The sequence below is a fragment of the Epinephelus fuscoguttatus genome, linkage group LG16, assembly GCF_011397635.1.
Source record: "Epinephelus fuscoguttatus linkage group LG16, E.fuscoguttatus.final_Chr_v1".
Lineage (NCBI taxonomy): Eukaryota > Metazoa > Chordata > Actinopteri > Perciformes > Serranidae > Epinephelus > Epinephelus fuscoguttatus.
In genome coordinates, this window is record NC_064767.1 from 9,100,086 (window position 1) to 9,124,521 (window position 24,436).

General features: G+C 41.8%; 1 protein-coding gene across 2 annotated transcripts; it reads right to left on the minus strand.

Moving 5' to 3' along the window:
- Nucleotides 1-736: 736 nt before the first annotated feature.
- pank1a (pantothenate kinase 1a) lies at nucleotides 737-24,011 on the minus strand. Of its 2 annotated transcripts, none has more exons than XM_049600127.1 (8): nucleotides 23,119-24,011; nucleotides 10,699-10,845; nucleotides 10,179-10,384; nucleotides 9,281-9,534; nucleotides 8,153-8,329; nucleotides 5,355-5,478; nucleotides 3,245-3,370; nucleotides 737-2,731 (listed from the first exon to the last, which is right to left on the minus strand). In XM_049600127.1, the coding sequence occupies exons 1-8, from the start codon at nucleotides 23,381-23,383 to the stop codon at nucleotides 2,672-2,674; spliced, it is 1,359 nt and encodes a 452-aa protein (XP_049456084.1). In that variant the 5' UTR covers nucleotides 23,384-24,011; the 3' UTR covers nucleotides 737-2,671. The 2 variants fall into 2 exon arrangements, with proteins under 2 accessions (XP_049456084.1, XP_049456085.1); XM_049600128.1 differs by lacking the exon at nucleotides 23,119-24,011 and adding an exon at nucleotides 22,372-22,614.
- Between the last annotated feature and the right edge of the window lie 425 nt (nucleotides 24,012-24,436).

Genomic DNA, 24,436 nt, shown 5'->3' on the forward strand with positions numbered 1-24,436 from the left:
AAATACTTGTACACTTGTACGTCAGGCTCGGAGACACAGATAACTAACCAACGTTAAAGTGTTGGTACAGCAGTGATGCTTTGGAGGTACTTTAACAACAAATAGTCGTACAAGAACTGAGAGACGGAGGTGAAATACACAAAGAGCACAGTTTCTCTGCTGGAGAGTGAAGGCATGTGGACAGTGGTGCTAAATATCTAAAGCGGTGGACAGAGGAGACGACATCGCCCAGATTTATAGCTCAGCTGCTTTGACATTAAACAGAGATGAAAGGCTGTAAAGGTCCAGGCTGAGAGGAGGAAACAGGAAACCCGGCATCTTTCTCAAAAACAGCTATGATGTAATGACTCTACAATGAACTGACGGTGCCTAGAAAGCTCACTGACGATGAAGCCTCTTTACAGCTGTCATGAATTACAAGCAAACCTTTCTTTCAGGATGAGGTGTGCATGTATTTTACAACTTCCCCAAATAATTGGCTTCCTTTAAAAGAGTGTCAGACAGAAATTATTAGAGGCAATAAAGGGCTTCACCACAATTTAAAGTGGCACCTAAATCTCTTCTAGTGTGCCACAGCTTGGTTTGCACAAGTTCTGTACAACATGGTTGGTTGAAGTGAAGCACACGTTATTTAAAAGGGTCTATGAGGGATAAAAAGGGATCATCTGGGTTGTAGTTGGGCAATGTTGGCTATCTCATGTATCTTTCTGAAAGTGTAGTAATGACTGTGTTTTCTCAAAATGGGGGGAATAAAACTCCACCCACCCAGCAGCACTTCAGAGAACAAACCACTGACTGTCATGCAAAAAATCTGCACCATAAAGACAGTAAAAACACAATCTAACCTAAAAGATGAGCTGATACTGCTGCAGGCAAATTTGTAGTGTGTTTAACATGAGGGGCAACTCTTGGCTACAAGCATCTTGGTCCCTATAGTCTCCCAAAAGGTGACACCATTCTTCTGCGTCTGCATCTACAGCAGGAGGTGCTGGACCATAATCTCCTCATTAAATCACACTGCACCATCCAAACAAGGCAGCCAGGTTGGCGAGAGGGTGAGGAAGCAGGCCCCCACCCTCCTGACGTGACATTGACAAGACAGGGAAGAGTAAGAGGGAAAGAAAATATGATTCCCTACAGAGAAAAGAATCCCACAGTATTCTTACAAATCACAAACACAAGCCACTGAACAGACTGTGTCCTCAACTACAGCTGTGGTGATGCTGGTCAACAGACATAAACAACAAAGACACGACTGCAGCGCCATCTGTTGGAAGACAAGGTCTTGGTCCCGTCAGCTAACACTAAACTCAGCAGGTTAGGTACGCATGTGTGGCAATATGGTGTTGTTAATGTCGTTTACATGTAGGCAGACGGAGGACAAACACAACAAAAAGCGAAGGCCATGAGCAATGGAGCAACAGAAAGAATTAAAGACTGTTTCTCTGCTTGCCCTCTGGGCTGAAGGAGGCAGGCGTCGTATGAATCTCAACAGGATTTGTCCTCAGTGCACTCCTTCGGCTGTGGCGTGGTGGGCGACCTTTTGTGCAGCAACGCAATGCCTCCTAACCCTAGCTGCTGCCAGGACTGCTGTCCAGCTGTAGTTTTGGAGCTGGATGACCACTAGCTGTGGTCTTGATGGTTTGACAGCGTCTGTAATAAACAGATATCTGCATATTTGCTTTTTTTGTTAGTAGTCCAAGTAACATTGACCAGTCATGTTTCAGCAGGCTTCTGTTGCATGCAGATTAAACGACCGTGTGGAGAGTGAAAGACGTGGAACGCATTGGTTCAAATGCAATCTCAGAAACCATCAGCTATTGTCTGAGGACTTTTTAGCTTTTCAATATGCACATATGTGTTTATAGAGCACCAGGACTCTGTGTATAGTGTCTCAAGTTGCTAATCAGACTGTAAACAATGAGCATGGATATCTGTGATTCAGGTAACCGCTGGCTTCAATCGATTCTCTAAAATATTGGCCATTGCCCAAAGAAGCTAAATCGTTGTCAGACTGATAGCCGATGGGTTCCCAGATGGGTTCAGCTACAGCTGCCTGTCTGCACTCTGACAGCTGAAGGCAGGAGGCATCGCTGGTCAAATGTATCTGCAGTCACAGAAAAGGAATTTCCTTGAGTCCCTGGTGGTAAAAATGCCCAACTGCTCTTTCAAGAGTGACGTAATTTCTGTGCCGACATCTAATCTTCGAGAATTGCTGCACAAATAGTTGCCTGTGGAACCACAGCCTCCAGGACATAATGCTACAGTAGCTATTCACACAAATACACACAGTGACGAAAAACACTAAAACACTTTGTGCTTCCTGACACAGGGCTGATTACTGGAATCAACAGAGGTGATTACAGGAAACCATAAATTAAAGATTACAATATTAAAACCTCTATGATAGGGGGACTCTGTCGGGGGAGCTCAGGAGATGAATGTTAGAGGTTATCATTATTTACACGTGTTAAATTATTAAAATGGCTTTTCTCAGTTTCTGTGTGTCGCTCTCTCTCTTAGTGTTCCTTTAGCGGCCTCTGTGAACAGGACCTTTCAGCAGCATCAAAAATTGATGACGTCACAGCATCGAGAGTTGATGACATCACAGCATTCGGGGGTGGATGACATCGTCTTGTCGAGGGTCGATGATGTCACAATGTAACATCCTTCATGGGTCCTCTGTTGTCTTGAGCAGCTCCATCAGTGCCCCAACGGCTCCGAAATAACCCTGGTGCAAACACACACACACACTTTTTATACACATGTGTCTGATGATATAATACTTTTTATATGCTACCTGGGCATGATATTTAGTTTAGTTCAATAAAACTTAAAGGTATACTATGCAAGATTTTCCTCATAAACAATGCACAGACACACAAATGTAACCCCTCTCAGTCAGCACTTACGACCCACTAGAAGTGTGTGACAGGGTATTTATCTGCAAAGACCCTACAATCTGCCTGTATTTTCTTATTTTGCTACGTTCAGGACGACCCTGAGCACAACACAGGTGAGGTCGGGATGTTGTAAAAGCTGGCAACCGGATGCCAGAGTGTAAGCAGCAGGCAGACAAAAATTGAAGATACAGCGCCAAAAAACCTGCAAATATAGCGAGGTGAAACACCAAGCAGACAAAGTTGGGGTTGGCTTTTACTTTTGCTTTCGCCGGCAGTACTGTTCACAAACAGTAGCCCACTCCCTGCAAACTATACCTTTAGAAAAAGAGGGTTTTCCTCACCTCGTGTTCCAGGAAGAGGGCTCGTAGTTGTCCTTTCGACCAGAAGTCCATGGCGTAGGCTAGTAGCTTTGTGGACACTGTGTTGATACGAAGGAAGTTCCCAACAAACACCACACGCTCGATTTTCTGATATGAAGACAGACATTTAGAAAAAAGTCAGACAAATGAAGCATCGTGTGTGTGACGTCTACATCAAATGCATCAGCAAAAACAGAAATCCTCATTTGAAAATATGAAAGGCTTGAACGCCTTGGAGGGCCAATCATGAACGCCTGGTTTGCATCAGACTGGGGACCTTTGTTGCATGTCAATCCCCATTTTCCCTAATTCCCTGTCATCGCTCTACATTAAATACCCATAAAATGACACTCAACACGTTTAGACTACGGTGACTGCACCAAATGATAGTGCACCTTACTCCTATGAATACCAGTCCCTTTATAAAATGTTTTACTGTCTTTAAGGTCATTAATGAATAAAAACAATTCCACATTTTAACAGTCAGAAAATACACAGGAGCTTAAGCTTATGACAGACAAGGTTTTAAATGAATCTTTATGAGAAACAGATCAGTCAACTATCAACAAAATGCAACATATCTTCCTCACCACATGATGGTGCTGGAGAGCTGATAAACTGGTTACCAGTATAGCTCTTGTTCTCAACAACTCAATGCTGATTATATTTGTTTTTCGCCAAAAACCGAGCTGCTTCCAAAATTCCAATGAAACCAGAAAATTCCTAATACTGTTAAATGCTGGAATGCATGGAAATATATCATTCGCCTTAATGTATTTTAGGAGCATGACCTGACATAATGAGTAAAGCATGGGTGTAGGAAATGTGTCAGATAGAGTAAAATGAGAAAATTAATTTAATTGTTATACTTCACCTCTAGTTTGACTCCCACAGTGGGGAAAAAACAAGCATGATGGAAGAGTAATCTGCGCATGTTTGACAATGGATTATGTTAATCTAATATTTGCCAAAATCTTGCAAAGTAACAAGAAGCAGCCACAGTGGGTAGGGATTTTTGGGGAATTGTAAATACATAAATCTGTGTTCTGCTGTTAGGAAGGCGACTGTTTGAGACAGAGGTTATCTTCATGCAGTAAACAACACACACATCTGTGTTACAGCTGGGCAAGACCAGACTGATACTGGCAAATACAGGACTTACTGATACCACATCATTAGTTCATCAACCCCCTGATAGGATGCACGTCCCATCCTGTCTGAAGACAGAGGAACACTATGTATTTACTTGTTTAACGGTGATGTCCTTTGACGACAAATCATTTGTTTAAAGGCCAAAAATAGTTCTAACTTGTTACAAAAGAGCAGGTAAGATGAAGAGAATTTTAGTGTCTACGTTTTATCCCTAAAACCATTAAGACCTACTGGATAACTCTATACAGAAGTATTAATATAAGCCCTCAGTTGTACAGTAGGTGGACATGTGTGTGCGTCTTCGCTGCAGCTCTGTGTGCAGTGATAGCCCTGTACAATGCTGCTTGATCGCCATGCCACAAGGCAACACTGTAAAGAAGCTCACAGCACACAGAAAGACTCCAGGCTGATCAGGGAAAATAACAAGTGTGAGCTTTGGCTGCTGCCGCTGGAAAAACTTTCAAATCCAGCTTTAAACAGTTGCTCCATTTTTTTCTTTCATTTAACAATTTACTCATTAAAGTCTTTCACTAAACCACTCTTGTTTTGTTTTTGTGACACGCTCGCTGATTATACTGTGACGCCAATTAGTGCCCCACAATCCCACAGTTATTGGAGACATTTCGGCATTTGAGTTTCAAAACAACACCCAGTGGGCGAGGAGGACGCTTGGGGATTTTAGGGGGGTGTTGTAACAAAACCACTGTTTTAAACTTAACATGCAAAGCAGATTTCCTGCTCTAATTTAGCACATGCAGACACTGTGAGCATGCAGCATAAGTTTGGTTTACTTTATGATGTTAGTCATGCTGAGTGGCTGGAACTCCAGGTTCCTACCACTGATGACAGTAACTATAATTGCTCATGTGCGTGTGTACTATATAAACCACACACACCTGTTAAGGATAGGGTGTTGGTGACCAGGATCTTGTGTGTTTACCTCGTTGACAGCACACATCCGTGCTATGGATCCTATGTTGTTAGTGATGGTTACCAATGTGGCTCTGGCGAGGTCTTCCTTACTGATGCTGTCTCGCTTCTCTTTGCTCATCATGTGGCCAAAACTGTAAAAAACAGACCACAAGAGACGCATGTTAAAAAACCACAAACATAAACACACACTTTCCTCATGGGTACTATTCAAGTTTGATGAACTCTTAACAGATAGAATGAAAAAGAGAAACCCAAACAAATGTCAGAATAACCTTCAGAATGACAGAAAACAAGAGTTGTTTGTCAGGTCTGCGTATTTGTGTGTGTGTGTGTGTGTGTGTGTGTGTGTGTGTGTGTGTGTTTAATTTTAATAACTGACAAACTAGAACACAATAACAATAAACAGTGATTATAATCTGATGACTTTGAACACTTTACTTTATGGATCAACCTTTGAACACGGAGCCGCAGGTTACTGTATACATACTGAACCCAGATTAGCAAGTAAAGGTCTGATTGTGTGAGTGAGGTTGTGTGTGTGTGTGTGTGTGTGTGTGTGTGTGTGCCCAGTCAGCCATAACTTCATAACTTCGTACACCATTTACTGGTATGTGTATTTCTATTATGTCCTTTGTGCAGCCACATGTTCACACAGAGCTTGTAATGGCACTGTGTCCACACACAAATTAAAACCCTGAAAAAGTAATTTTGGTTAATTCGTGCTCTCACTGTTATGTTGTGTGAGCAATTTCCTAATTGATGTGAACAAATACATTGGTGCTTTAAGCTGAGTCATAAATTCCGAGCTGATTTCATCCACTCCACATAATTAGTTTAATAATTTGCATCAAATCACTTAATCAGCATTATATTTGTTGAGCAAAGATCAGTGTAAGTTTATCCAGCTTTCCATGAGGCACAATAAATGAGATCTGTTTTCAGATTTAATTCAAGGCTCTACAAAAATCTGCATTTTCAAAATCACTGTCGTCAGGTTTTAATACAAATGTAGTTCAAATTTTAACTGAATTTTCAGGAAATCGACAAAAGAAAATGCAAATTGATGCACATTTCCATCCACTACTGTTATAGTAATATTAGGCATTGGTTCATTAATTATACCACTGCAGAAGTAGGAGGGAAACAAAGGAAATACTCAACTTATTTCTCATGTTTTCTTCTTCAATGAAGCTCACTAACAATTATAAGAAAAGGATTATTCACGGCCACTGCCCACTTACAGTACAGTAACCAGACCTGTCACGTCTACATCAAGTACAAGACTCATATTTATCGTCTTTAACCAACATTTTAGTGAGAAACTGACAAGGACATTGATTCAATCAATATGCAGATGTTTTTCTTGAGAGAGGAATTGTTTTGCTCTGAAACTTTGAATTGTTTACTCCCCATTATCACACACTACACGCCCCTGAGTTTACAGTATAATCAAAACCTTCGTGTTAATGGTCTTTGACACACTTAGCATTAAAAGGATTAAGTGTCTTCCTGAGGTGAACTCTGGTACCATTTAGGGGCCTTGTTCATCAAAGCTATAGCGTATTCTTTAATGCTTTGCAATGGGAATGCCACACATTTACACTGCACTGCAAACGGCAGCAGTGTGCCAAGGCGCTGGGTTTGAATTCTCCGCCAAATGCTGCTGGTTGGGTGTTTTTGAGTAAAAATGTCACGCTCGTCACTGTCATTTCAGCTGTTCAGTCACAGTGGAGGAGGGACATGTACCGCTAAGACAAACCATCACATCTTATATGTACAAGTGCTAACAACACAAACAATGGAGGAGAAATCTGTTAGTATACTGTATGTATATTATGTTTCCTCTCATGAACCCACACAGGCCGGTGAGTCTGTAAGTACTCTACCTGGTTTACTTCCACAGACATTCCGTATCATAGCAAAGTATCTCAACAAAGTGCTCTCAAATGCTCCCGCTTGGCGTTTTCAGCTGGAAAAAAATGCTTTGGTGGACACAGAGCCTCAAGGCTTGTTCATAGGCACTTTTGGCCACTCCGAGTCAAACCCTGGCAAAGTTTTTTGCGTTCTTATTACCCATCTACAGACACCATCTTAAGTCACTCCCGAGATAAAACATCTCTGGAGTCGGGCCAAAGTGTCCCTAAATGCCTCTAGGCAGGTTAAGGTGACGTCAGATGATCTTCGTCATCATTATTCAATAGCAGACAAAGAACCTGTCAGAGGACTGATTCAGATTTAATATGCATGCAAATCCTAATTTAATTCACTGCAGCTTAAAGGCTACTGGCAGCTTTCAAGGTGGAATGTTTTCTTGCGTGTTGACGTCATGAATCAAGCAACGCGCTATTCTCTGACTATTCAATTTGTTTGTACTGTCCCTCTTGTTGGACATACACTTTCTGATGCCCGGATGTTCAAGCACTTATAACATGTTTATGAATTTCAACTGGATTATGCCAACTGGGAATATTCTATTACCTCACTTGTGCTCCCCAGCACTACAGCTATGCTTCTTAGACACTGCAAGCAAGCTGAAGGAGGTTTGGTGTGCGTTCATGAAAGAGAAAGCTACACACACGACAACAGAAAAACAGTGTTGTTGACCACAGAAACACCTGCTGGGCAAACACTCTGCTGGTTCACCAACATTCGTGACATCAGAGACACACTTTCAAACAGGTATCCTTGTTGTGTCCCTGCCACGATGGTCCGATGTGGTGAGTCAAATTGAGTCAGGCTGATTCAACGTGTACAGAAAAGGGCTGATTGTGGACCTTCAGGTGACAGAGCCCTCACTAGACTCACCTGGATGCTACAGCAGAGCCCTGCAGGCCAAAGCGCTCGTAGTCTCCACCGTAGATGTCTTTCACCAGTTTGTCCACGTTGGTGGAGTCGCCCTTGCTGGCCATTTCCAACGCCTCCTCGAAGGTTTCGCAGCCCGTCAAAAGACAGCAAAGGCCCAGGAATGTACCGCCGCCGAGACTGAAGGTAAGAGAAGAAGAGGATAAAGCCAGAGGTAAGAGTGTGAGGGAGACAATAACAGAGGAAGAAGTACATGTATAAGGAGGACATAAACGGGGAAAGAGACAATATGAACAAGCGATACGATCTGATTGTTTTCTGTCTGACATAAATATGCAAAGATTTATGAACTAAAATTCCCATCTACTTCTGTCTCTCTCTAGTGCTTCAGTCTCTTACGCCACCATGTAAGAGTCACAGGACTTCTGGCTGGACTTTGCAGACCTCTAACCTCTGAGCAACTTCAACTCTTGCATCATGAGCAGCCTGCAACATAAGCGTCTCCCACATCGGCTTCAATTGTAGAACGTGACGCAAATACACCAGACAATAAACATCTGGGCAGATGAATACGGTTGTTAAAGTTCAGCACGTGCTTTAGATGGCGACACTAGATGTGACCTGGCTTGACTTGCTGGGTGAGCTGAGTTGAAGACACGATGACAGATAACGAGGAGGGTGGTTAAATAAAATAAAAATGTGAAACAACTAATATTTTCCCCACATCATGTCTGTTCTTTGATTTCCTGACTGTGTCTAACAGCTCACTATCTAATCACGATGTAGTCCCTCTATTACATAAGTACAAAAGGTACTAAGGTGACGATAGATAAAGAACGGCTGGAATTCAAACAGCTTTGACTATCAGGCACATCTACTGAAGTTGTAAAAAGTATGCAGCCACCTTCACCTTTGCCACAAATTCATTCATGCAAAACAAAACTCACTGATTCGAGGCTCAAGGTCAAGTCTTTCTATTGAGTTTTGAACGCCCTTGGGCCCAGCTAATATTTCTCTGAAAACGCTGCTCTTCATTCGGGCTGTTTCCCAACATTAGAATCTATAATCGTGGCAGCGTGCTGTGAGGTTGCAGGTTTTAGCGAGGACATACATGGCATCTCCCCTTCTTACCTAGTCCCAGTCACCCGTTTGTAGTTGTTCTCCGAGTACACAGCCAGTATGGAGACCCCGGAGCCGATGTTGACCAGCAGCATGGGGAAGGGGTTGTCCAGGGTGCAGGGCTTCTTCACGCAGCTCTGTGTGTCTGATGGGTTCTGGAAGTAGTAGCCCTCTGGGTGTCCGTTGAAGCTCACCCTGTCCACGAACAGCAGGCCGCGGATCAGGCAGTCCAGCTCGTCAAGCTTTAGCAGCTCCAGGTCGGCCATCTGCAGCCAAAATGGAGGAGAGTAATAGTACTGAGACGATGCTAAAGACTATCAAAGGGGCTTTAACCGTTCAAGATGATTTAAAGTGAAAGAGGATTCCTTGGAAGCATCGATTTGTTGGTTTTATGAGGATAAAATGATTTTCTAAGCACATCAGTGTGCATGAGGTCTTGGTTCAGCTCAGTTCATGCTGCAGTGCCAGGGGGGAGTTCATTGATCCTACTGCACTGCAGAACGGGTCAATGAACTCAGGTAAACAGGGACTGAGACAGGCAAATATCAGATGCGCTCACTTCAAAGTCATGTCAAGTCATGCTGAAATGCATGGACTGCAAAGACATCGAGGCAGAGAGAAACTTCTGCCTAAATAAGGTATTTGTCTGACCAGCTGTCAAACACTCAAAGATATTCAATTTAATTAATGTAAGACAAGTAAAAGCAGCAAAGTCTCCCATTTAAGAGGCTTGAACTGTTAAATGTTTGCAACACTTGCTTTAAAAATGACCTATGATTAATAATCAAAGTAGCTGCAGATTTGTTTCCTGACAGTCGACTTATCAATTAATCAGCTTCTCGCTGCAGCTCCATCGGTAGCGCAATGGTGTTAGTGAGAAAGACTTATCAGACATTTCTTGCGGCCTCACCGTTCTGAAGTCATTCTCGAACTTGTACGCCCCGCCTCCGGTGGCGCAGAGCGTTGTGTGCAGGCTGGAGAAGTTCTTGTCGCGACCCATCTGGATGAAACGGGGCATGGCCTGCGTTGGGAAGCGGATGAAGTGCAGGTTTCCCGTCCTGCCGCACATGGTCAGGTTCCTCAGCTCCAGGTGGACATCACGGACACCTGTTTTACCTGAATGAGTGAGGAGCAAATTTTATACTGTAGGATTCTGGCTCAATGTATTAGTGTCCATTTATAAATTGCAAACACACTAAAAGGTGAGGTTTCTGTGATTCCTGTCATAACTAAACCTGAGGTCAAGAACAACTCCCTGCCTTTCTCCCTGCACACTATAAACACACACTGTAAAGTATATCCTGCTTCCTTCCTGTAGCGTGTCATTGACCTGGCGTGCCCTGTTATAGACACAAAACAGACACAAGTATGTGGGTGAGACTACAGGTGTGTGTGTGTGTGTGTGTGTGTGTGTGTGTGAGTAGACGTACCATAGGCCACGTTTGAGGTGAGGTAGCGGCGGATGGACTTGAGGTTTTCCACTTCTTCCTGCTCCTCCTCAGCAGTTATATCGACCGGCTCAAAGTACACCAACTTGACCAGGGTGCCACCGATGTCCATGCCAAACCAGGGGAAGGCTGGAGAGGAAAATGGGGATGTAATTAACCAAGACATTACACATTAAAATACCACAACCCAGGATTCAACTGGTGTTTCAGACTTTTAGAAATTAATTTATTTAGACAAAAACTCTGACTAAAACCCAGACACCTTGTTGTTATAATGCAGCTGTTATTAAAGAGGCACCATTATGCTAACAGCCAACGGAAATATAATGTCTGATATGTGATACTAAATAAAATCATTGCTGACCATTTTTACGTCAATAGACTACTTAATTAATTGTCTGCGGTCCATCCTAATGGGTCAACACACATCATCCAACCCTTAACTGCGACACACTTTTCAACCAGAGTTGAACATGGTGGGAGAATACAGTTGACTCAATGATACTGAACAGAAGAAAATGTATTTGTTAATATATTTCAGTGTGTGGAACGTCAACACAGACCTGAAACAACTAATTGATTAATCGATGAGCAGAAAATTAACTCCAAGTATATTAATATCTGATAAATTGTTTCATTCATTTCAATTTTTCTAAGCAAAACATACCATATATTTGTTTTTTCCAGCTTCACACACTTGATGATTTGCTGCTTTTTGTTGTTGCCATGCATGATAGTAACCTGTATACCTTTTGATTGGGATTTTGGCCAATGGTTGGACATGACAAGGTATTCAAATACATAATCGTAAGGAAAAAAGGGAAATTTTTAACTATTTTCTGACATTAAAAAAAAAACAATTAATTGAGAGAACAAACTGATAATAAAAAACAACAGTTAATTGCAGCCATAGACCAGAGCCTCTGCTAACGATGCCCACCACAGATCAACCTGTGGCATCTGTCTGGTATGAACAGGACCAACCTGCGTCCTACATGCCTGCTGCATGAACATGGCAATATAACACTACTGCACAGAGACGGCAGGAGAGGAGAGGAGAGGAGGGAGGAAACCGGTCTGGATAGTTAGTTGGGTAGAACATTGAGTGCAGAAAAAAAAATCTTCCAGCACAACCCGTGAGAGAAAAAAAAAAACACCACCGCAGCTCAACAAGAGCCCAGTTGCCATGGAAACAGACAACCCCCCTCCTCCATCATCTCCTCTTCTTGCTGTCTCCTCAGCCTCCTATTTTCTCTTTCACTTAGCTCCATCTTTCAGCCTCCATCGCGCTCTCACACACACTATCCATCCATCCATCTTTCTCCCTCTCTGTCTACATCGACTGCATCACCCTCATTTCACTTCCTCCATTTTCACGACTCATCCTCCCTTCTTGCTCCCTCGGCTTCATCATTTTCTTTCCCTTTTCTCCTTCTCTTCTGCCTTCCTTCCCATCCTTCGCGTTCTCCTTGTCTCTTGATCAAACTAATTCAATTAAAGCAAGATTTACAGGAATGGCTGGAGGAGAACTGATGCCGCAAGACGTCTTAAATGCACCGCAAAGCAACTACTATATTTAACTTAATGTACATCAGCCTTTCTATCGATTTTCAGTGCAATTCAGTTGCCTTTCTTTGAGTGATAATTAGAGCTGAAATGATTAATTTACTAATTGATTGACTGAAACTATTATTCAAGCAAAAATGACAAACACTCCCTAGTTCCTGCTCTTCCATTATGATGTTTTGCTGATATAATTACAAGTAATCAAAGATGTAATTTTCAGATTAATTGAGAAAATAATTATCAGTTGCAGCCCTAATGATAATATAATCACATGAAGGTATTTGGAGTCAAATAATCTAAGTTGCTAGAATAAAAACCAAACTAAATGTGGTCATGTGGACCTTGGACAGTAAAATCACATCAGTACAAAATGAACCAGAGAAATATGCACATCAAATGTATTATCTTTTGGCAGAAGGATCTTTTCTATTCTGGCTATGTCGTTTATTTTTAGAAGCCACCTGTATTCACTTGTCTTTGCATTGGCAGCGTATCAAATAACTGGTTGTTCTGGTTGATCGAGGCAAATGTTTTTAAGACGTTGTTGTCTTTACTTAAGACTGGGCCCGCATGCAAAACTGCGACTGCAGAATTCCAACAACACCAGCCCAGATTCAAAAGATGTTATCTAAAAGGAATACTGTCACTCTCACTACAAGAAAAGTAGTGAGAGTGTAGCCAAAAGTAGCCAAAAAGAGCCCAAAAAGGTAAAGTCTGCAGATATTGTTTGGTATTTGTTGCACAGTAGACAGGTGAGACAAGGACGACAAGGAGCCAGTCGTTCAACAATCAGTGTGTCTATATTTTGGAACAATGACTACCCTGTGCCGCTGTCTGAGACGACACGTGTTCTCAAACATATGTTGTTGTTGTAGAGGAAGCAGTGTTCAACGAAAAGAATTTGCTGAATCTGAATATTTGGTGCATGATGACAGGCCAGCCCACGAAACCACCAAGACGCTGTGAACCACACTTTACATATAAACAACATTAATCATACAGAAAAAACGCTAATATGGTTCACTCATAGTATGAATCACAAACCACCAAGAGAAATACTAAAAAATGGGCATTGCAGTTTTCTAAAACTCAAGTTAATGTCTTTAAATAATAAGCTTACAGTCACACAAAAATAAAGAAAGCAGCATTTTTTAAAGGTAAGAAGCCAGAATGAGGGGGTGTTTGGCATGTTTGCATTACAAATAATTAAACTATTATGAAAATAGATGAATTTTCTGAGGTAAAATAAGATTTTTGGAGATTCCTGACTGGTTAAACACCACTGACAACACTTTGGACTTTACCAGCATACCAGAGCTGTGGGTGCTAAAAGTCTGCATATGACTGACATCACTTAAACGTCTGGTGACAAACTCTTGTCCTCTCTGTGCCTTCGTCATTGCTCTCCCATGACAGGCAGGAGATGCGTTTCACAACAGTGAATTATTCTGTCTGGCTTATTAAGACAAAGTCCACTTTCAGATTAGAGTCCCCAAAATTGAGAGAACTCAGGTCAAGAGCAGAGTTTATATATTTCTGTATTTTTCATAGGTTTTTATTTTTAATTTTTAATTTCGTTTTCAATTTTGTTTAGTTTCAGTCAGTTTCCAGCGTAGGTTTGCTTCTTTCAGTTTGGTTTTATTGCTTTTAAATGTTTATTTTCAGCTCAGTTTGTATTAATTTCAGTATTAGTTTAGTTTTACCTTGTTATAATATGGAGGGGTCTTTGTCAGGGGCGAGGTTTAAGAAGTTAAGAAACGGTATTATTATAAACAAAACATGTGTATATATAGTTTGTTAGTAAATACACCATTTCAGCTAGTTTTCGCTGTTGTATTTTATTTTTTAAGATTATTTTTGGGGCTTTTATTGCCTATTTTACACTGCGGCTAGAGAGCGATGGGAAAGGGGTAGAGAGAATGGGGATGACACGCAGCAAAGGACTCAGCCTACATGGGGCAGACACTCTAATCCAGTGGTTCCCAACTGGTCCTGCTATGGGCTCCAAATTTCTCCTTAGTCATTAGTTCCAGGGCCACACAGTTTAATATTTTTGCTGTCATACTTGCGTTTGGCCATGTTGTCGTTGCTGTCTCTGTTGAGCAGCTGTTTGTTATTCACTCTCTACAGCAGGAAACTGCACTTCAAAATAAAAGTGCTGTACTGGAAATTCATTTTACTTAAAAATAAAGTGTGTTTTTTTTTACACCTAGTTTTAGTTTTTACTTTAGTTTTAAGTAATTGTAACACCCTTAGTCATGAGTGAGCCCCATGTAAACATGTATCTTATGCCTTTTTTTAGCTTCAGACGGTGTCCACAATAAAGGTGTGTCCTTTCTCCGAACAGAGGGGGACAACACGTCTGCAGTCATGAGGACAGACAGTAGTGGCATATACTGTACTGTATGAGCAGCAACCTTCAAGTGCCCTCAATCTAATGTTTATTGTACATCATATCACATGTGACACACTACTGTTTGTAGTGACTTAAGACAGTGTGGCGGCATTTTGTCTATGAGTGTGTACGAGTCCTTGAAAGCAACACTGGGCTGCAGCCACTTAAAATCATCCGAGACCATTGTTGCTGTTCTTTTCTTCAAGGTTAAAAAAACTGAAGGTTGTTATTTAAATAAGAACATGTATTTAAATTAGTAGATAAGAAAAAGCACATTATGCTCAATTTCTTTTGTTGGAATTGTGTTATAGTCTGTGGTGGTGCTTTGTTTCTGAGCACTAAGTCATTAAAACTTGTAGTGCTCAGTAACTGAATCCAACAGTATGACTACTAGCACCACTGCTGCTACTGTTACCTGTCGATGCTACAACTGTTCCCTCTACACCTGCTGCTGCTCTGCTATAGTGGTTGGTGTTTGGTTACTTTCCAACAGGGGTCACCTATCACCTCCTTCATTGTTTGGTTGACTTTTTGTTACAGTGCCCTCTCACCCACTGGCCTGCTCTGATGTCTGTAAACATGAACTGAGAAGCATAGATTTCGCAGAGCCCGCTGAAGAGGTCAAATAAACGCAACTGTTTTTTGTTACTAAAATAGCTTTAAATATAGATTTTGGTTAAAAACAAACTGACCTTGTTTAACTCAACTACCTTTCCTGTGACAACCAACTACTGGAAAAACAGGATGCTTGATAATTATCTTTCTTTTTCTGTTTTTTACAATGTGAGAACATGAGGTAAAACCTGATGCACATTACGTTTCCCCACAGCGTAATTCTTTATTGAGGTCAGCTGCGTCACCCCTGAAGCCGCAAGAAGTAAAGATACCTGACAAGCACCAGAGCTAAGACGGAGCTGCTGGGAACAGAAATACGATCCTCTTCTCTGATATAATATAAAGCAACGCTGTCAGCGGCAAGGTACATGACAGTGTCTGCCTCAAGTGACAATCATGCCTTCCTCCACAGCCTTGGCCAAAAACACACTCACAACCACCTCGACATGAACTCAATGAAATTAAATATCTTAATGTCTCTACTCTGACACCACACCGTAAACCACAACTTGGTCTCTGACATATATAAACAAATAAATATGCTGGTGTATTGAGTTGGTGTGTGTGTTATTGCTAACGCTGTGTCCTCAGACTGAACCTTTTTTTTTTTTTTTTTTTTTTTTTTACATATATGTGTCAAGACACTGCCCATTTCTGTGCTTCCTCTGATTCAATGTTGTCATAGTGGAAATCCCTCCAATTCTATTTAGGCCGTGTGACACTAATTCCCAACACTGAAACTGATACTAATAAGGATGAAATCTATTCAGTGGGGGAGGAAATGTTAATTTACAGCCTGAGTGTTTCCTTGAAGCGCCAATGGTTTCAGATAACACACACACTTCATTCATTGCCAGGACAGGAAGTAGACTACTGTGAGGACGTTTCTCTCGTTCTTTTTTAACACTGTGCAACATGTGTGTACTGAAATTGAAATTATTTAAGTATTTCTTTTTGTGGCATGTGTCAGTTGAGTTGAGTGAAACAGTAAACTGGTTATACAGAGGTACAAAGACTAAAAGTTGGACTGATTGCTGGTTTTGCGGCTGAACTGGCATTTGTCACTATGATGCATTCTGGAAAATGAAAACATCAGCAACCTGTGCTGACGGCATCACTGTGCTAAATCCGGCTCGGGTTGCTTTAGTATTAAGCAATAGGAAAACGTGATTAATGTTATGTTTATAAATGGACCATTGAAACCACGAGGGCTCGACAGGTTGCGCGCGTTTTAGTGCCAAGATGAGCACCGGCAACTTGGAGGAGATCAAATTTCAGAAAAGGTGGGAGGGGGAAGAGCGGTGCATGCTGTATTTGTTTACTAAAGTTCATGTCTTTTTTGGGGCAATAAGACCGGACATGGCAGAGCTACTCATGGGAACAAAAATGCGGCGATAAGGCAACATTTTGGATTTAAAGTCAAACTAAACTTTTATCGGACACCATGTTTCTATTTATTCCTGAATGTTTTTGGTGAGCTAAATGACCATCTATTAATAAGTTAGGCTACTTCCTGTTGGCCATACCGTACGTAGTTTCCAGCAAATACCACAGATTAAAACACATGCTTTCTGTTTTAAAAGTAACGTTACAAATGTAGAAAGATAGCGAGTAGGCAACTCACCCATTTTTAAAGCGGTTATGTCTCCAGTCTGATCTCAGGTGCATAGCGTAGTTTGTTACATGATGTGTGAGAACGGCATATCTAATAGATTCAGTGCAGAGAGATCTCCAGTGTTAGGCAATGCAATGTGATACTGTGCAACACCAGATAAGATTCAGTATACAGTTTGATCCAGGCTTGGTATCAAACCGGTTTGAAAATCTTTCCACCGACCCACCCAACAATGAATGACAGCAGACATCTTTAAATAACCTTTCAGGTTGAGTCCTATTGAATGGCAAACACTCAGACGTCTGAAGTGGTATATGAACCACAGGCATCCCCTGAATCTGAATGGACAGGTTTTTTAATTCGCCAACTTGACATTTCGTGACTGCAGCTCTTCTGTCATCATCACTGTGTGTTAAATATTAGCGCTTCGTCGTCACCTGGCTGCCAGTGATATCAAGAAACATGGCCGCACTGACTGAAAAGACATCACAGGGGCACAATGTACTGGCCTACATTCTTTCTTTGATTCATTCACTGCGGCCCTGTGGCTAAATTCACACATAGACATCGTCTACAAAAAGACAAGGACTATAATTGAGTGGTCCCTGTGCAGATTCTTGGCAGCGTTTCCTTGAGCAAGGCGTTTAACTCCCTGACAGACATCTTGCTGCCCAAAGGTCACTAGTAAAGCATTGCTGCTAACCTTCAAACGTCCCTCCATAAATGAAGTAAAAATGTAAATGTCCTTTCGGCCTCATGGTGCAGGTTTCTCTTTAAAAAGCACACAGACGCACTGGGTATACAGCCAAAGGTCAGTGTGGCAAGGAGCAGGGTCGGGGAGCGAGGAGTGATTTGTGTCCATGTAGGTGAAAGGTCTCTGGCCTCACACACTTGTGCCTTACACTCTCCACTCAGTAGGTACAGTATAAGTGTGTGCACAGTCTGGCTAGGACAGGAACAACACGAGCACAACACGCCTTTGTGATAAGACAAGAAAACAACCGGTGTGCAGCTGAATACTGCACACACACAGTGGATACAATAATATAAAGTTGTTTGTAAACATACCATCACAGGAAGCTGTGTTTTTGGACTGTGGGAGGAAGCCATGGAGCCCGGAGAAACCCACGCTGACATGAGAATATGCAAACTCAGCCAGTGAACCTATGAGTAGGTTTACCTAAATAATTCACACTTAATCTTAATAAATCTCAGTCTACAAATCGACATAGGCAGACCACTGAGCTTTAGGGAGTGAGATTTTTATATCTGGCAGAACAAACAGACAATTTGGCTGCTATCTTTTAGACTCTGTCTGGTAACATAGCACAACAGATTGAAGATAAAGAGAGCACATGAGGACACAAGGAGTTTTTGTTTTTTTAGTACAGTTTCAGATAGGAGAAGAGTCATTGTCGCCCTCTCTCACCTGTGAAGCACCCACACCTCACTGAAACTTGTTAGCACCCCCCCCCCCCCCAATGCACCTGCAGCAGAAAGTGGTAGAACATTGACTCGACCTGTGGCACACCTTTTTGACAAATCTGTTTCTTTTTATGGGAGTTATTCTGTTACGAAATTAACACACACACACACACACACTGGCTGCAACCAGCTGGAAACTGAACTCACTGCCCTGAATTAAAGGTTCTTCTCTTTAAAATGAAAAAGTCACCACCTGATTTAACCGAGAAACATCCAGGGATCCAGCTTAGGTGTTGATTCTTTTGTGATTCTCAATAGCTAAACAAAACTGTAGACGCTTTAATTATTTTCTATAAGCACCGCCAATCAAACTGATCCTTCCAGCCCCACCTTTAGAGATTTCAAGAACATTATGTTTTCTTTCTTGTCTTCCTAAATCATTACACCTTGGTATCTGTTACTCAACGTGAATTTCATTCAAAACTCTTGCAAACAAAATATAAAAGTGGTGCTGACACTGCTACTAATGCTGTATGTAAAACTTCTTTCAATATATCTTAAGCCAGGGCTCGACAGCAATGGTCGCCAGATTACGACTGACAACCGTTTTTAACAACTGGCAACCAATTCACACTTTTAAACAGCAGTGAAACATGCACCCCAAAATAAATATATTTTTATCTTCCACACTGTCGGACTTCTCTTAATCAATATTCATTGAAAAACAGAGGACCATCTCTTTTGAACAACCTTCTTCCATCTCGACAATCATCATCTACATTATCGTTATTCAAAAAACATCTAAAAGGACTCTAATTTGCTAAGACTCCTAATACTTTATGGATTTATTTGTAATTTCTCTTTGTAAATTGTACATCTTCTATAAATTTGTATTACTTCTTAGTCTGAACTCTTATTCAAGTATGCAATCTTTGCTTTCTGTCTTTTATTTTCTAATAAGAGGTAAAAATGGCTTCTAACCTCTCCTGTACAATGTTTTAATTTCTAATTTATTTTTCCTGTTTTTTCTATACATATAGGTTATGTGCTAATAAACTAAACTAAACTCAATATTCGTTGCAGTGGTGATATTTAAATATTGTTATTACAGTCAGAACTGAGACAGACATTGTGCACATGCTTTGCCGTGTTGACTCTCGTGCATTAGGCATCTGTTTTGGAGACAATGGTGAAGCAAATGAAGTGTTTTGACTGTGGGGAGAAACGTTTGACTAACCCGTCAACATTCCAACATTATAAAGAACCAAATGACCCTGAACGAACAGATAATTGATACAGGCTGATCTGCACAGCATCTTAAATACTCAAAACTATAAGGTTACTAAAATGCCTACCATATTTTTAGTCTTGGCAACCAAAAGCTGATGCCTGGCGACCACTTTCAAGAGTTAGTGTTGTTAGCACAAAGCACACTTCCACTTCTCTTTCCAATGGTGTTTCTGTGTTTTTAAAAATAACTTCATTTTGTTGGAGGCAGTTCTGTCATTTCAACCCCTGTAAATACTATATACTGATAACATCATAGCCTACTGATACTGCTGAACTTTCTGTTTTTATTTTAAGGTGACTCTACACAGCATCTGTGACGGTGCAACATGCCTCCTTCAAAGCCATGTGTAACACTGGCACTGTCTACAAACCAGTTAAACAAGGGGATTAAGGTATGATTAAAGGGCTTATAGAATTTCACTGGCAAAACATTTAAAATATGCCCTGCACATTGAGCATGAAATAAAGCACACTTTGGCCACAGATGCTGTTCTCAACTCATCAGTACACACCCTCTATGGTATACCACACCTGGGAACTTGCAGTTACTGGTATGTTTGCACATTTCCTGTCTTTATTCCTCTTATGTCATCGGCTTTTGCTGAAATACTGCAAATTCCCCAAAAAGTCCCCATTCACCCACTATGTTACATCTTTATTGTCTGGTTTAAACATTGGTATGCAATCAGATGACAATCACATCTAGAGGTTTACAGTGAAAAAATGTGAGGTATAAAAAGAAACAGGGGAGAGCTGGAGAATTAACATGTTGGTTATAGTAAAGGCCATTTTGTTACAGGAAACAATCGATGAAAATTGCTGGCAAGTTTGGTGTAAACAAGGGGTACTGCAGGCAGTGTTACCCTGACCCTACACCACCTCAATTGAGGACAAAAGTGAAAAATCACAACCCCAAGGGGAACACATTCCAGGGTGGGCTCTCAGTGGGTGAAAGCTTAGAGGGTTATCTGGGTTTATCGGAGCGGCTGGCCTCCATCCAATGATAACTCAGCCATAAGGCAGAGGAGCTCTGACCGGACATTTCAAAGTTTACTGATGAGATGTCATCTTAATTATGTAACCTGGACCAGTTCTTGTGCAGGGCCTTTCTCTCTCCCATCACAGCAGACCACAGCAAAGAATCAATGCGTTATGAACTGTGTGTGCATTGCAACATCACACTTCTACAGTTAGTTATCGTTCATAATCACACCAGTACAGACCATATTATACCAGATAGGAATATTGCTATGTTGTTTCATGATGATTTTCCTGTTTCTAGATTGGTTCGTTTAGCTTGTCATTACTTTAGCACAACTCACAAATGAATATCTCATCTTACTCACAGATACAGAATCCAGAGTACACACTGTATATCCCAGCGATGTGTCTTATAAACTATCAGCATGTCTTTACAACCAAAAGCAATCCTTGTACATTTTTGCACGTGGTGATTCTGTTTTTATCTTACTGTGCTTGATAGGTTTTTCTTTCTAGGAATACACCACTGATAGCAAAACTACTCATATTCCTGCACAAGTTAACATTGCCAATTATGGATCTGAATGAATTCTTTGGATCCATCAATCAAAGGAACAAGGACAAATCATATGCAGCGCTACATTATCGGAAGATCTTGCGTGCTAATGACTTTATTTACTTAGGTCAACAAGCAGAAGCTGTGGTCAACTACTCTCACACAGGTATAACCTGTCAGACCTCAAGGGTAGGCTGGTGAGGTGATAAATATACGCTTAGCTAAATTAGAGAGGTTGTAGCCTTAAGAGGAGATTCTTCAAGCAACAGTCACAATATGTTGGAATAACTCGGAGCCACATAATAAGTGAATAACTCCACCCTGGGACAGTAAATTGCTTCTGATTATGGGAATGTGATGTGCAATAATTGATACGGCAGCAATGATCACAATGCTGATGTTGCTGTATTTACTTAAGCATCCATATTTACATAGCAAAAGGTTGAACTGATGCTCAGCCCTTTGTGTCAATTGTATTCTTTGGGTTTTGTTCAATAAAATCTTACAAAAAAACATGACAAATTTAGGTAGAAACTTAACTTATTAATGTTTACAGTGGAGTGATTAACCACAAAATTTCAATATGAGAAGCCTGTCGTTACAAGATCATATGGCGAGACAATAAAAGCTCATATTGAACCACTGGCTGCTTGCAGGTGACACTTATGTAAATTCCCCGAGGGCAGTAACTCAAAAGGACATCTCCTTCACCCTCCCTGCCTTGGTCTCTCCCTAACACAATTACTGATAGATGCTAGGAATGCTGACAAGATGACTTGGCAACAAGGCCCCTAGACTTGCAACTGGTCTCTCTGCAAACATTTCACCAGAACGAGTTTTACCATGACAGCATCACTTGGCCACAACAAATGCAGAGCCTTTCACTGGGAAGCCCTGAAAAGAAGCTTTGGGGAAGTTGCCCTGAAATTCCCTGCTGTTGTCACCAATCAGCTGCCTGCAAGTGCATGACTTCACAGCACTCTGCCTTTTTATCACAGTTTAAACATGCAACATTCTCACTGACTGTATGAATGACATAAACATTGATAAATGAAGATGATGAACTTAAATTAAAATAGCCAAACACCAAGTTTAAAGTGAAAATTAACCTCAAACAATGAAAAAAAATCTGTATAAACATTTAAAGTGTTCCTCTGTTTCAATATCTGAGACTTCTCGGTACAATAAAACACAAAACCAACTCACACTTACCCGGTTTCTTCTCACTTATAAGCTTCATAGTGTGGCAAAATATCAGCTCACAGGTGTAAACAAAAAGAAAACAATAAAACCAGTGTGTGACAGACTTGTTGGAGGAAAGCTCAAGACGCCTCGGACAGTCTTGGATATTCAAAGAGACTTCACACACTGAAGAAAACGACACTTCTCGACATCCTGCGCAAAACCTGCAAAGTTTTCCTGGGTGATCTTCACTCACATCATCCGAAATACTGGGTAAATATGGGGGCGGGGCCTCGCTGCCTCCTGAAGACAGGAGTCGGGTGCTGATTGGCTGATGCAAGCCAGGCCCACTTATCAGGAGCTTTTTCACCACCGGGGAACCGACCAATCACAGCGCACCAAATGCAACCTGAGGGTTCATAATAACAAAAGGGGGTCTCCCTGACGACAGCAGGCTTGTAGATTGGACAGATCAGCCGGAGACACTGACCAGCTAATCTGATCGAAGAGAAGAGACCCATAGGGACATGATTGTGATCTGAACACGCACACCATGACACGATAATGGGAGTCAATAAAAAGGCAGTGGGAGGAAAACACACGCTGGGTGTCTCATTGCAACACCGCATGGTTGTGCAAACCCCAGCTGATCGGTGTTACACAGTGGAGGGTTGCGGTAACCCAGATCACACATCAGAAAAAAATGTCAGACTAATATGCACAATTAAACCATAGCGGGTATTTAATTTAATTTCCCCTGCGCTGGTTGACACTTACGTGGTCTGTTCCGTCTCACCGACTCGGTCCTCCTCCGTAGCCGGCACCTCTTGGCCGGGGACCCGTTACACTCCGCATCGTCCCCGCGGTGCAGGTGATGCATGTTCTCAAATGTGCTGCTGTTGGGTCCGGAGCTCGAGCCGAATGCACTGTTGCTACTGCAGCAGCTGCCGTTAGCATGAAACCCCCTCTGGCTCTGCCCGTTGTTGACATGAAAAGGTCCCGACGCTCCTTTCTTATCGATCATTGACTTGGCTTTATCCATGGCAGCAGCTAGCCTAGCCTAGCTTAGCATCTGCAGGGGGAGGAGAGAAGTACAAGCACGGCCGCTAGCGGTGAGACACCCGGCTACTGCTTTAGCTCAGCTAGCTAACGTTAGCCCGGCTGCTCGCAAGCTAGTGACACAGTCAGCTAGTGACCAGTTTGCTCGTGTCCTTTCCCGCAGTGAAACGTCTTCCACAATGAGATATCACGCTAAATTTTGACGCACATTCTCGCTGTAATTGCGTGTAAAATTAAAACGCGAGCAGCCGCGAAAATACAGCGTTTCCTTTGAGGTCACTCGCGGTCATTTCCCCACATTGAGATTCTGGCAGGCGCAGCGGCAGCCAGTGCGTGCGCGCGCGAGAGTGTGTGTTGGTGGACTGCTACGTCACACCAGCTCCTCCAGCCGAGGCCTGAACCAGTTCACCTCCTCCGACCGGTTTCTCCTCTCTACTACACAATCACACTGTAATTCAACACTGGGACGCGACAGAAACGCAACAGAGGGCTTGTCCCGTGTCGGCTACAGTACAGCAGCTTGCTGGTTCCCTGCTGGAATATTAAACAAAGTCGACACAGTACCAGTCCGTGCAGCTGTGGGCGCTTTATTTATAAACGTCGCTGTTCGCTGTCACCCTCGTCCCCCCTGCCTGCCTGCAGTCCTCTACACGTGTGATGTGAGCACAAAGCTGCCTGTCAATATATGAGTCATGAAAATGAACTGCTGTAACCCTGGAGCTGCAGGACTGGCCTCTGTCTTTTAATCGTTGTATCTGATTTGTGCACTACATAGATGGGAGCCTCACCACAATTACACAATTAAGTGTAATGCACTGTAGTTCATTTCAAATGTATATTAGGTTTATTTTAAATCAATTAATATTCATTATTTAAGAAAGACCTGATATCAAACAGTGCATTGGATGCATAGCAAGAGTACTTGAATCAAGATACAAAGGTCAACCAACAATCTCAGCTTGATAAGGGGAAACAATCACCAGTCTGGGACCATTCAGAAGACATTTCCTTGTTTCTTTCTTAGCCAGTCATTCCT